The sequence below is a fragment of the Gallus gallus genome, chromosome 15 (assembly GCF_016699485.2).
Source record: "Gallus gallus isolate bGalGal1 chromosome 15, bGalGal1.mat.broiler.GRCg7b, whole genome shotgun sequence".
NCBI classification, from domain to species: domain Eukaryota; kingdom Metazoa; phylum Chordata; class Aves; order Galliformes; family Phasianidae; genus Gallus; species Gallus gallus.
In genome coordinates, this window is record NC_052546.1 from 7790919 (window position 1) to 7803623 (window position 12705).

Consider the following 12705-nt stretch of genomic DNA (forward strand, 5'->3'; position numbering starts at 1 on the left):
CACTATGCTTCATTTTGTGGTATTCCTAATGCACAAAACACAGTCGATTTTAACAGCTTGTTTTCTTTCTTGACTTTCTGAGGGGAAAACTCAACAGCCTTGCTTGATTGTTCCGTGCCTGGTTTATGATTAACTGAAATATACTTAAGGCATTTTTAACCTGTTGTGTTCTATGTCACACACAAAGCAAAATAATCCAGTAGAAACTGCTGTCAAGATTGGAAAATAGAAAACTTAAATAGGATTAATGCTAATAAAATTATATTAGCTACTCTAATCAAGATGAGTAGAGATATTTATGCACTTTTAAGGGATTTTTTTGTGTGTGTTTTCAGGGCAAAGAAGTCGCAACACTTGAAACCAATGTAGAAAATATTGAAATGGATTCTGTATCTGTATATAGGTAAAATCAGTATATGGGACACAGAACAGATCAGAGGGCTGAATTACCTCTCCTGTGATGAAAGGCTGAGGGAGCTGGGGTTCAGCCTGGAGATGTGAAGGCTCCAGGGAGACCTCATTGTAACCAAAGCTAGAGAGACTCTATGAGGGACTGTAGTGATAGGACAAGGGATAAGAGCTGTAAGCTAAAAGAGTAGATTTAGATTAGATATTAGGATGAAGTTCTTCTAATAAAGATGATATTCTGGAGCAGGCTGCCCAGAGGAGCTGTGGATGTCTCATCCAAGGCTGGGCTGCGTGGGGCTTTGGACAGCCTGATCTGGTGGGAGGTGTCTGCCCACAGCAGTGGGTTGGAACTGGATGATCTTTGAGGTCCTTTCCAACCCAAACAGATCAATGGTTCTATGTTGGAGTACTGCTTACACTGTTTGCTTACAATACGTTGCTGCAATCTTTTCATAGCAGTTATGGACTGAAATTCTCTACACATCCTTTGCTACCTTTGTTCTCCAGATTGCTTAGATAAACTTTAAACATATCAGGCCTCATCAGGTGTTTTCCTTCACCTGTATAACCACAATGTTATCATGCTGTGCATGGACTTCTTCCTGTTCTTTTGCCCTTCACACAACTTTAAAGATTTGTTCTTCCCCTCTAATTGTGCTTCTGTATGACCAGTCTCTTATCTGCATCCACTGAGGGCGCTGGTTGTGGCTCTGTCTTCTCTTTGGCCCATCTGCACTAAGCTGGGGATGGGTTACGGCTCATGTTGGATGAGAGCCACCCTTTGAGCAGCACATCAAGAACCTTCTTCATCCCCGTGCATTTCAGACCGTGAAAGAAGGTTGTGTTTGTCAAATATGACACTGGATGGCTTGTCTCTATTGTGCAGAGAGCTACTTACGGAATGAGTGGGGTTGAAGCAACCACTGGATGCCATCTGGTCCACCCCCTGCTTAAGCAAGGACACCCAGTTGCCCATGTGCAACTGTGCGTAGCTGCCGATGTGCACAGAAGATACAAAAGCTTCCCTGTAGCATCAGTCAGGATCACAGACTCATAGAATGGTTGGAGTTGGAAGGGACCCCAAAGGCCATCTGTTCGCACTGCCTGCAGTGCACAGGGACACCCACAGCTCCAGCAGTGCTCACAGCCCCATCCCCTGACCGTGGCTGTCTGCAGGGATGGGGCACCCCCACCTCTCTGGGCACCCTGTGCAGTGCCTCACCAGAAGGATGTGGGGGCACTCTTTAGACAGAGTGAAGGTTAAGATGGTGATGCTTCTATGTGGTGGCCTCCTCAAGCAAACAGGTCAGAGCCCACTGTTCTATAGCATAGGCTTTTGACCTCTGAATGTGAAGAAGAACTGGAAGGTGACTATCATTATGAACAAAGAGTAACTATTTAAGTTACTGAAGGTGCCATTGTCTTGTTAATGGTTGGTTTTTTTTCTTGTATTGCTCCTTGCAAAAGGGGAAGAACACTGTGATGCAGTAGTGTCATTTCTTTTAAACCACTGAAGAGCAATTGTCTCAGACAGTTCTGTGCCTGGCATCTTTACTGCTTTCTGCTAATTGCATGGGAATAGAACTGAGGAAATGCATGTTTGACCTTGGTGTTGTGAAGGTGAAGCAGACAGCAATACAACTTCTATTCCTCCCTCTCTCCCAACTGGTGCCTGTCTTTTTGATTTGGGTTTTGGCTACTTTGCTCAGAAAAAAATGTATTTTAGGGAGCAGCCTTTAAAGGTTTGAATAGCCTAATATGAAAAAGTCACGTGCCTGTTATAGACCGGGATCATTTTAATTGGGACTTGTATTGGCTGCATTGTTTTGAGCTGTCCTGATGGTTGGGGAGCAGATAGGGTATTTTTAAAGACGTTTCAGCTTTAATTACCTCACGGGCTTGGGGACAGAGGAAGGCAGGGTGGCCCTGCAGCCCAGCCCTGAGGTTTTTGGGGCTGCGGGTGCACGGTGGGCCCCCAGTTTGCCCCTTCCAACCTATGGGAAGGAGGACGGCAGATGAGAGAAGCGGCTGCGCTCAGGCCTCAGCCTGCTCACACTCGTTTGCTTCTCAACAGAGCGCTGTGGTTTTAAAAACGAGTTTTAGGAGAGGAGGAGGAGGAGGAAGGGGGAGCGGCAGGCTGTGTGGTGTGTTTGTGGCTGCTCTCTGATCTCTTGCCAGAGAAACCTGGAAGGTCAGGCCGGGCTGCCGCCAAGCGGCGGAGCTGGAGCCACAGAGCGCCGGAGCGGGCACCGCTGTGTGCTGCTTCCTGGGATGGGCTGAAGGGGGGCATGTGTGAGGGGTGGGAGCCCCCTGAGGTCTGTGCACTGTGGCACTGGTCTCATTGCAGAGACCTGCCTTGGTGAAGCCGTGCTGGTTGTCCCCTCTCACCTCTCTCTTCTCCACATGCCTTAGCGTAGCTTCCAGGAAGATCTGCCCTGTGGTCTTTCCCAGCACAGAGGTGAGGCTGATGGGTTGGTAGGTCCCCGGGTTGTCCTTTCTATCCTTCTTAAAAATGAGTGTGACGTGGCCTTTTTTCCAGTCACCAGGGCTTCACCTGACTGCCATGACCTTTCAGATATCATTGGGAATGACTTGGTGCCTGTGTCAGCCTGTAACCTCAGGACTCTGGGATGCATCTCTTTAGGACCCACAGACATGGATGCTCGCTTTCCTTAGGTGGTCGTGAAGCTGTTCTTCACTTACAGTGGGAATGTCATTGCTGTCCTATCTCCTACCTTCTGAACCACTTGGCACAGGTTGCCCAGAGATGTGGTGGATGCCCCTTCACTCATCCATGTGGGAGATGCCCAAGATGAGGGGACAGGGCTCTGAGCACCTGATGGAGCTGTGGGTATCCCTTTTCACTGCGGGGGAGAGGGACCAGATGGCCTTTAAAGATCCCTTCCAACGCAAACAATTCCGATTTCAATCTTCCATGGTACCAAAAAAATCAAAATAATCCTATGACGTATCATTATTAATTTTCAGTGTATCGGCTTGACACTCAAGTGTTAGTGGGATTAAATAAAGCTTGCTGTATATAAGGGTTGGGAGGGACAAAAACTTAGGTAGAATGATAAGGAAAATCCTCCTGATAGGTTCAATACTACTGCTGAGTAGCCTTATTGAAAATGTTTCAAGAGGTATTACTTGGGACTCTTTCCACTTGTCTTATACTGCTTAATGAGACATGGGAAAGAATGTTATCGTCTCCAGCCCAAAATTTGAACCCAGTTGGTACTTTTAATTTCTAACATAGGATGGCTGAGGATGGAGAGGACCATAAGGATCACCCAGTTCCATCCCCATGGGGCTGGGTGCTCCCTGCCCCCCAGCTCAGGCTGCCCAGCGCCCATCCATGGCCTTGGCTATCTCCAGGGATGGGACACCCACAACTACTTTGGGCAGCCTGTTCCAGCACCTCACTCCCTCTGAGTAAAAAACCTCTTCCTAACAGCTATAACCCCAATCTCCCCTGCCTTTTTTGAAGCTATTCCCCCTTGTCCTTTCACATCCGATTTTGCAATATAGAGTATAAAATACAGATTGCATCTCGTTCATGGGAACTTAACGAATTGCTGTGCTGTAAACTGCCCATTTGGTGTGTTTGCAAATGAAGGATTTTTCTGAACCAACCTCCAAATCCTTTTTTAGGAATATTTTCAGAGATCAAAGTGCCTCGCTTGTTGGCTGACCGTTCTGAAAGAACAGCCTAAATACCCCCCAAACAGTTCTGCATATGCTGCATGGTTGTAAAAGACGCCTCTTAGGGAAGCAGGGATGAGTTTTCACCTCAGGGCCACATCTCTTCAGTGGAGAATGTGTACTAAATTCCTTTTAACTTTTTCTCCCCAAGAGCTACTAGTGATTAGCCAGGTGTGCTGACTTCAAAGAGGACAAATACCTGCTGCTCTGAGAAAGAGACTCCATCTGGGTGTTGGTTTCCCTCGTGTGCTGTCTGATGGGCTTTGTTAGTTTTAAAATAAAAATGAAATAGAAGAATAGAACAAAGAAAACTACCCGAAGATGTTCAAATCCACAGTTTTGTTCTGGCCAGCAGTCGTCTTAGTAAATAAAGACTTTATAGGGTCTGATAGTTATAGAACATGGGGGAATGGCTTCAAACTAAAAGAGGGAAGGATGAGGTTGAATGTTAGGAAGAAATTCTGTACTCAGAAGGTGATGAGACCCGCACTGCTGCACAGAGCTGTAGGTGCCCCATCCTTGGGGGGTACTGAAGACCAGGTTGGATGGGGCTCTGGGCAGCCTGAGCTGGTGGGGGGCACCCAGCCCATGGCAGGGGGTCATCTTTAAGGTCCCCTCATTCTTTGTTAAGGCACTGTGTGATGTTTCATAATCCACAACTTTTGGATGCTTCCTTTATATCTCAAGTTCAGGTTTTGCCAGTCTCTCTGCAGAGCCGGCTCCCTCTTGTTTAGTCTTGTGATGGTGGAGGAAATAATGGAGAAATAATGGTTTACAGTCTGCATACAGCGAAGGTAGAAGCAGATTTGAGAAGCTTCTGGCAGTGATTGCTCTTTGGAGACATTGAGCATCGCTTGAGTGAAATATAGAGGCACAGTGACAGAAACAGATAACGCTGTCTTAATCTAGATGGTTGAAGTGCTCTTTTATCTATCCCAGAGAATTTTAATATGTTCTAATTTTGTTTTGTTTTTTGCCCTGTTGGTAACTCCAGCTTTTGGATGCTATTAGATTAAAAGCTTCACGTTTAATCAGCTCAGATGCTGAAACGTTATATGCAACAGTTCTGACCTCCAGTGGCCAGAAAGAGCAGCGTTCTCTGAGGACCAAAAAAATCAGGCACTTTGTACACAGATTGACACCAAGAGCTTGTTATGGCCTAGGACACTTACAGATCATAAAGAACCTGGTCTGCCTTTATTTTCTACTCTAGTGAACTTGCATCTCCATCCCAAATCACAGGGTAGGCTGTTTTTGGTGGTGCTTCCAAGTAATATGGAGGGGGGAAAGATAAAATATATATATATATATATATATATTGTATTTAAAGTCTTTAAAGGGTTTGAATCACGTCTGAATTCATTTTAAAGCTTGTTGAAGGAGTTTTGGTGGGAAAAGGTAGAGATTACAGAAGCTGCAGTGAAGTTTAACTGCTTTCCATGTTGGCTCAGTAACCTCTGTTTTGTGATGACTTTGTCATTTATTTTACCTACACAGAATCTAACAATGTTAATTAAGTTTGCTGTCCTGGAATGAAGAAAGGGAGTAATTTCGGAGGTAACTGTGCTCTTTTGGGATAAGTCTGAGGATGCTCTCTTTCTTATTGCAGGCAAAAAGAGCAGTGCAGCGCGGAGCCACAGCGGTCATCTTTGATGTTTCTGAAAACCCTGATGCCATTGATCAGGTATGGAGGAGGGAGCTTAGTTTTATTACACCCTCTGTTGGACTCCTTTAGAACTGCGGAGGCAGCAGTGCAGGGCAGGCAGGCCTTTGAGCACAGCAACCTTGAGACATGCGGATTCTGACTAATGTGGTGCTGTGGTTTTCCTGCTTGCCTTCTGGCAGGCAAGAGGCAATGGAGATGCTGAGAATGATAGAAGGAGAGGAGTGTGGGGAGTTAGATTTTTCTTCTAGCCTTTGCTGGAATCCTGAATCCAATGCTGGTACTTCATTTTTGAGAAAGGATCGAGGCAAACATTGGCGGCCTTGAGACAATGGGGTTTCTGCCCAGCACTATACAGGGGGTTTGGCCGTGCCCAGCTTCTGATCAACAGCATTGTTGGGCAGCTGTTATTTCTGAGATTGCAAAATGGGCTTCAAACTTTGTTCAAACAAATTCCTACCAAAAAAAAAAGTATAACTGTTTTTTCTTATTCACAGCTGTTGAATTTTGGCCTGAATATTATTTGGACCAGCAGAATTTTTCTTTCTTTTCTTTTTCCCCCCCAGGGATCACTGTGTAAGTTCCATCTTCTCCTTTTAGATGGGTGAGGTAATATTTCTGTGAGAAGCTTTGACAAGATCCTGCCAGGCAATTTTGAGTTAACTGAGCAGAGAAAATAAGCTTAACAAGCATGAAAATAGTCTACATTTGGTTTAGTTTTCTTCTTGTCTTAAGAGAGCCGCAGCAGAAACAAGTGAAGCAGAATATCTTCAAGTGCAGCCTGTATTTCCTGGGGAAAGAGAGACTATCTGTGCTTACATTTAAAAAGCTGGCTTTAATTATGAAATGAGCATCTGTTGGACTACAGAATGTGGACTCCGCAGTAGGTGCTTTGGGAGCTGTGGTCTGCGTGTGCATCAAGGCTACAGGCTTAATTTTGCAAACATTCTCAGTGTTTTTTCAAAGATTATCTCACAAGGATGTTATCTATCTTGTTTCCAGTCTTTTCTCTGTATTGCAACTTCCAATTACTCTCAGCCATCCATCCATCTCTGAACACGCGAAGCTGAGTTGCTGCCTCTTTGTGTCTTCCATCCACCAACAGCCCTCCTTCCTTGACTGTTGTTAATTAACTGGGTGCAGTAATTGGAAAATTAGTTGATTATTGAGTATTTGCATGAACAAATAAAATGGAAAGAGGTCAGTGCAGCAGCTGGCAGTGTAGGCTCTATTACAGGACAGAGCAGCAGCTTATGCAAATGCTCACAACCAGAAGATGAATGACAAGACCTACTTTCATACACCAACCATCAGAGGTACTTGATTGACTGCCTTCACATGCAGTTCTGGACACTTGTGTGTCATGCATTTTGATTCTCAGCCAAAGGACCTAAGAGAACACTTAGGTTTGTGGTAGAGAAGAACAATTGGTGCTTGAATTGGTTGCGCTTTCGTGTTCATTTACTCTTCTTTCCATTCTCCAGAAGAGGAGAAGTACCTGTGCTGAAATGTGCCTTCTGAGCAGGTTTGTTGTTGTTGTTCTAGCTGAACCAGGGCTTAGAAGACCCTCTGAAGAGACCAGTGGTGTATGTGAAGGGTGCTGATGCTGTCAAGCTAATGAACATAGTTAACAAGCAGAAGGTGGCACGAGCAAGGATTCAGCATCGCCCCCCACGGGTGAGACTTCAAGAAACTTTATCTAAACACTGCAGTGCTGTTACTTGGAGCAGTGCTTGCTAACTGCAGAGTGCAAAGATTTTTTGATGCTCCCCATAAGAATTAACAGATGAGAAATTCTGTTCCCCTAAATAAACTGAGGAACTTTAGTGTGGACAAGTAGCTACGTTTGATTTAAGGGTAGCATCCACAGTGTGGGACCTGACGTCTTCCTTATGTATTCTTTAAAGTTTATAAGTGGCAAACAATTTTACATAATAGAGGCTTTCCCTTTTCTTAGTCACATACTTCAGTTCCTGCATGCACCTAGCAGTTCGGATTTGTAAGACAGCCTTCCCTGTGTTAATTAATTTCTTGGGCGGTATTGTAAACATGAGTTAGGTATTTTATATCCAGTACTTGTAATTTTAGTATAAGATGTTATTCTAGAGGCTTTTTTAAGACTCATTACATGAGAAGAACAAAATTAGAGGTCCCAATGGCCCGGTTACCACTTCAGTTTTGTTGTATTTTTAAGGAATACTTCTGATAAGAAAAGGGAGAAGTGCACCATTTCCTGAAGACGTAAATACTCATTTTTGCTTGTTTAGACATGCAAGAAAACCAATAACCCATGAAAATCTGCACTAGTATCATTCAGTTAAAAAAAAAAATCTGATTTTGTGTAGAATTAATCCAGAGCTGCTGTGAATCTGACATCTCATGGTTGGCACTCTGTATTTCATTCCCTTGCAGTAATACGGGTACCTCAGGTTTGTCCCATAGAATCCTTGTTAATGAGCAGAGTGCATTGACTTAGCACTTTCTGTGTGTATGTGTGACAGTGCCCACTGAGAAAGTAGAAAGAGAAAGGAACAGTAGATTTGACTCTGATAGAAAGATAATAATCATAATAATGAAAGATAGTAATAAAAAGAAAATAATAATGTTGTTCTAATTTTTAAGCAACCCACCGAGTACTTTGATATGGGAATTTTCCTGGCCTTCTTTGTGGTTGTGTCTCTTGTTTGCCTCATTCTTCTTGTCAAGATCAAACTGAAGCAACGACGCAGTCAGGTAAGGGCAGTAATGGTATATTTATTGAATGCTGAAAGTTAGTTTCTTTTACTTTGTCCTAGAACTTGCAGCATTTAGGTATACAGTATGCTGCCTTAGGGCAGCCATCTTTGGGGAAAGGTTTTTATCCATAGATGCAGACTTTTGAAAGGATGTGACAATGTCTTTAAAGGAGATCTACGTTGACCTTTGATGTCTCTTCAGTTAAAATCAGACATTGAGTATTGAGAAAACCATTTAGCCTTTGGGAAGGAAGAGTATTTCTGTTTGTTCAGAGGCTGAGTATCAGTGGCATGGTTGTGCTCCAAAAGAAGACCAAACTTTTGATGATGTATTGTGGAGAAAATATAATGACTTAAAAGAAATAACAACTCTCTTTCAGTCAAATAATATCCTTTGATTCTTAATTGGAAAAGGTTGTGAAATAAAAAATACTGAAATGGGATCATTCTAGATGAGGTATTTTTTCCTATCAGGCATGAAAGAAAAAGCAAATAGAAGCTAATGGACCCTGCAGTTTGTATTTTTTACTGCTCACTACATGGGTATACATGCATAAGGAATGCAAAGCATTGTGCATTAGTTTGAGCCTGCTGTGATTTGATGAGGTACATTAATTTGGTATGGTGGTGTTTTCTCTGCTACTGCTCTACAGTCCCTTATGCAGCAGCGTTGCCTTTTTTTCTTCTTCTTATGTTCTAGAATTCCATGAACAGGCTTGCAGTGCAAGCACTGGAAAAAATGGAGACCAGGAAGTTCAAGTCCAAAAGCAAGGGACACCGGGAAGGTAGCTGCGGTGCTCTGGATACACTCAGTAGCAGCTCTACCTCTGACTGTGCTATCTGCTTGGAGAAGTACATTGATGGGGAGGTAAAGGATAGAAAGTTTCTTCAACATAGGCTGAGAATGTAGCTGATTTCTTTTAGCCCTGTGACATAGAGCTAGCTGTTGGATGCATCGTGTATTGAGGTTGTGCCACTTGCTGGACATATTGCATTGAGCAGCCAGCTCAGCCTCAACTGCATTCTGCAGTTGCCAACACAAAGCTCAAGAGCTTTTCACCACACTGCAGAGTGAGAGCTGAGGGGGTCTCACTTTGCAGGTTGATCCTTCCCTTAGGCTGCACCGATGGGAGACCAGAAAAGGGAGGGAGCTCCACAAGGTTCAGGAACCTTCAGTTCAGTTTTGGCCTCCTGGTTACCATCTCTGTGTTGATCTACTCAGAGGAAGCAATGAAAGGATTGAAGAAGAAAATCGACCCCTTAAGACAGAGTCAATTAATAATCAAAGCTTTAAACTTCCACATAAAAAAAATGAAGACGTTAAATGGACTCCATTGATTTTTATTTAAGTACATTTCATGTGTTGGAGATAACTTTAATACTTTAGTATGGGTTCCCTCAAGGTGTTAAGGCACAGGACGCACCATAAAAAGCACCCTTAAGAATGCTAGCTGCTTGCAATGAAGTTCTAACATGACTGTAGGCCACTTTTTCAGAGGGTTTATCCCTAACCACTGTGCTTTTGGTTGAATGTGGTGTTTTCTTCCTCACTGCTTCTAGAGCAGGAATTGAGCTATGCTGGAAAAAAAAAGCTAGGAATAAGGTGTGAGGATTTACTCATTAGGCATCAGTACTTTTCGTGTCCCTTTAGGAGCTGCGTGTCATTCCCTGCACTCACCGATTTCACAAGAAGTGTGTGGATCCTTGGTTACTGCAGCATCACACCTGCCCTCACTGCCGCCATAACATCATTGGTAAGTCCTGCAAATGAGGTGGGGATGCTCAGCTGTGCTGTGTGTTTTGGCCTTCAGGCTTCACAGTGTGAAACAGAAATAAGAAGTATATAAATCTCTGTGAAGCCCATAGTTTTATTGTAATGCAACCCTAGAAATTCAGTTGCTTAAAAATGACTGCATACCCTGGAATAACAAGCCACATTCCTGTTTTTCCCTTGTTCTGGGCACAGTGCTCAGCAGAGAGCAGCATTGGTCAGCCTTTGAACACAACTGAGGGCAAATAAATTTAATAGAATTATTTAATAAGAATTTTTATTTGTAATTTTGTAAAAGTCTTCCATTAATACTGGTTTATGTAATGTGCAAAGCAAAAACAACAGTAGTGACTGCCAGCTTCTCTCTTAACCTGCACAACCATACTCCTACTTCTTCACTCTTATTTCTCTCCTTCAGAACAGAAGAAGGGAAACACAGGCCCAGTCTGCCTGGAATCCATCAACTCAGCACGCAGCCGGCAGCAGAGGGTGATTCTGCCTGTCCATTACCCAGGCCGAGTGCACAGAGCAAACCAGATAACAGCATATCCTACACGGACAAGCATGGACCCTCATGGAAATCCCATCACAGTACTTACAGTTGAGCGACATGGTGAACAGAGCCTCTACCAAGCCCAATCTGCAGCCTATATCCGAAGTTATCAGCCTATTCATTTAGACCACGCTTTAAACACGCACCACTGTAGCCTGGAACACAGGGCTTATTCTCCAGCTCACAACTTCCGACGACCCAAGTTTGGAGGACGAAACTTTTCTAAAGCAGCTTGCTTTTCCCAGTATGAGACCATGTATCAGCACTACTACTTCCAAGGCCTTAGTTACCCTGAGCAAGATGGACAGCCTTCAACTGGCATTTCCTCAAAGGGTCCTTCCCGTGCCTTTCAGCCTGGTAGCAGTGTGCTTTTCCCTCCTGTGGTACACGTAGTGCCCTCATCTCGCTTGGAGAGTGGCAGTACCTCCAGCTTTAGCTGCTACCATGGTCATCGTTCAGTGTGCAGTGGGTATTTAGCTGACTGCCCTGGGAGTGACAGCAGCAGCAGCAGTTCTGGTCAGTGCCACTGCTCCTCTAGCGATTCCATGGTTGACTGCACCGAGGTCAGCAACCAAGGTGTTTATGGGAGTTGCTCCACCTTCCGCAGCTCTTTGAGCAGTGACTATGACCCATACATCTACCGCAGTAAAAGCCCTTGCCGAGTGGGTGAGGCTGGTGGTACAAACAAGGGTGCAATTGTTCTCTTGGAGGACCCCCATCAGGATGAGCTTCCAGCTCACGGTCACAGTCTGGTGAGTGCTGACTGCCGGCCTGTGCCAGCTTCTTCCTCAGGGGACCAACTGTCTAATTGCAGCATGGATATGAACTATAGCAGTAATTCCTCACTAGAGCACAGGGATCCAAATGGCACTACCTCAGAGGGAGGACCTGAGGCCACTCCTGGTGCTGCCTTGGATGTTAAAATGAACTGGAAGAATCCAGAGATAACGGGGCCGCTTATGGAGCAAGCGTGCGCGTGCTGCTTTGAACTCCAGCACTCTGCCCTGGAGCCTAGAAATGGGACAGCTGACTGTAGTGCACTCTTCCTCAGCTCTCCGCTGTGGGGGGCATGTGGCCCAGGGATAGAACCACAGTCAGGGAGCACCCAGGGCTTGTACAGTATTAAATCAGACCACTTGCATAGGACAGATAGGGTAAAATACGAAGGGTTGCCATGCTGCTTCTATGAAGAGAAGCAGGTAGCCTGTAGTAGCAACAGTGGCAGTGGAGGTGGTGGCTGCTATACAGAAGACTATGCAGTGAATGTGCAGTACACGCTTCCTGATGACACCTTGCCAAGCTGTTATAAGGGTGTACATGATCTGGGTCAACGCATTCCCATCATTCCTGAAGACAGAGACTGTGAGCTAATTCTACCTACAGAGTGCCAAGGGACCCACACAGGTGGCTGTAGTTCCTGGGATGGAACATCTGAGCTAGATACTTACCTGCACTGCCAAGGTATAGGAGAGGTACAGGACGAGAGGGAGGTGTGCTATGAGGCAACATCTTTCCTACGTCAAAACTGCTCTCAGGAAGAGGAAACCAGAATGCTCTTTCCTAGTTCCACTCCGCACTCCCAGAAGTTGACAGCGACCACACAAGTCACAGGTAATCAGTTTGCTTCTTTTGGTTACTCCCTACCTTTTAGTTGTAGCATACGAAATGCAAGATCTCAGTTTCCCAGGTATGTGACAGTGTTATTCTCTTGTTACTTGTGCTCATTTGGCCTTAGCTAGAGGGATAGAAGATAATAGTTAAGAGCTTTCGTTCTCATACTTTGTGGGGGCTGCTAATAACAGGTCCCCAAAGCCAGGGACATTGTGCCAGTCTGTGCTGAACTTGCTCCAGTCAACCACAGTGCTTCCTG

The 12705-nt window shown here is 44.7% G+C and overlaps 1 protein-coding gene across 1 annotated transcript in view; it reads left to right on the forward strand.

The window, feature by feature from the left end:
- The window catches only part of ZNRF3 (zinc and ring finger 3), a 73860-nt gene that overhangs the window by 58212 nt on the left and 2943 nt on the right, over positions 1-12705 (forward strand). Inside the window, exons 3-8 of the mRNA XM_015275473.4 lie at positions 5723-5797; positions 7322-7453; positions 8399-8509; positions 9212-9379; positions 10163-10265; positions 10701-12446. Coding sequence (XP_015130959.4) covers positions 5723-5797; positions 7322-7453; positions 8399-8509; positions 9212-9379; positions 10163-10265; positions 10701-12446 — 2335 coding nt within the window. The remainder of the gene's footprint in view (positions 1-5722; positions 5798-7321; positions 7454-8398; positions 8510-9211; positions 9380-10162; positions 10266-10700; positions 12447-12705) is intronic.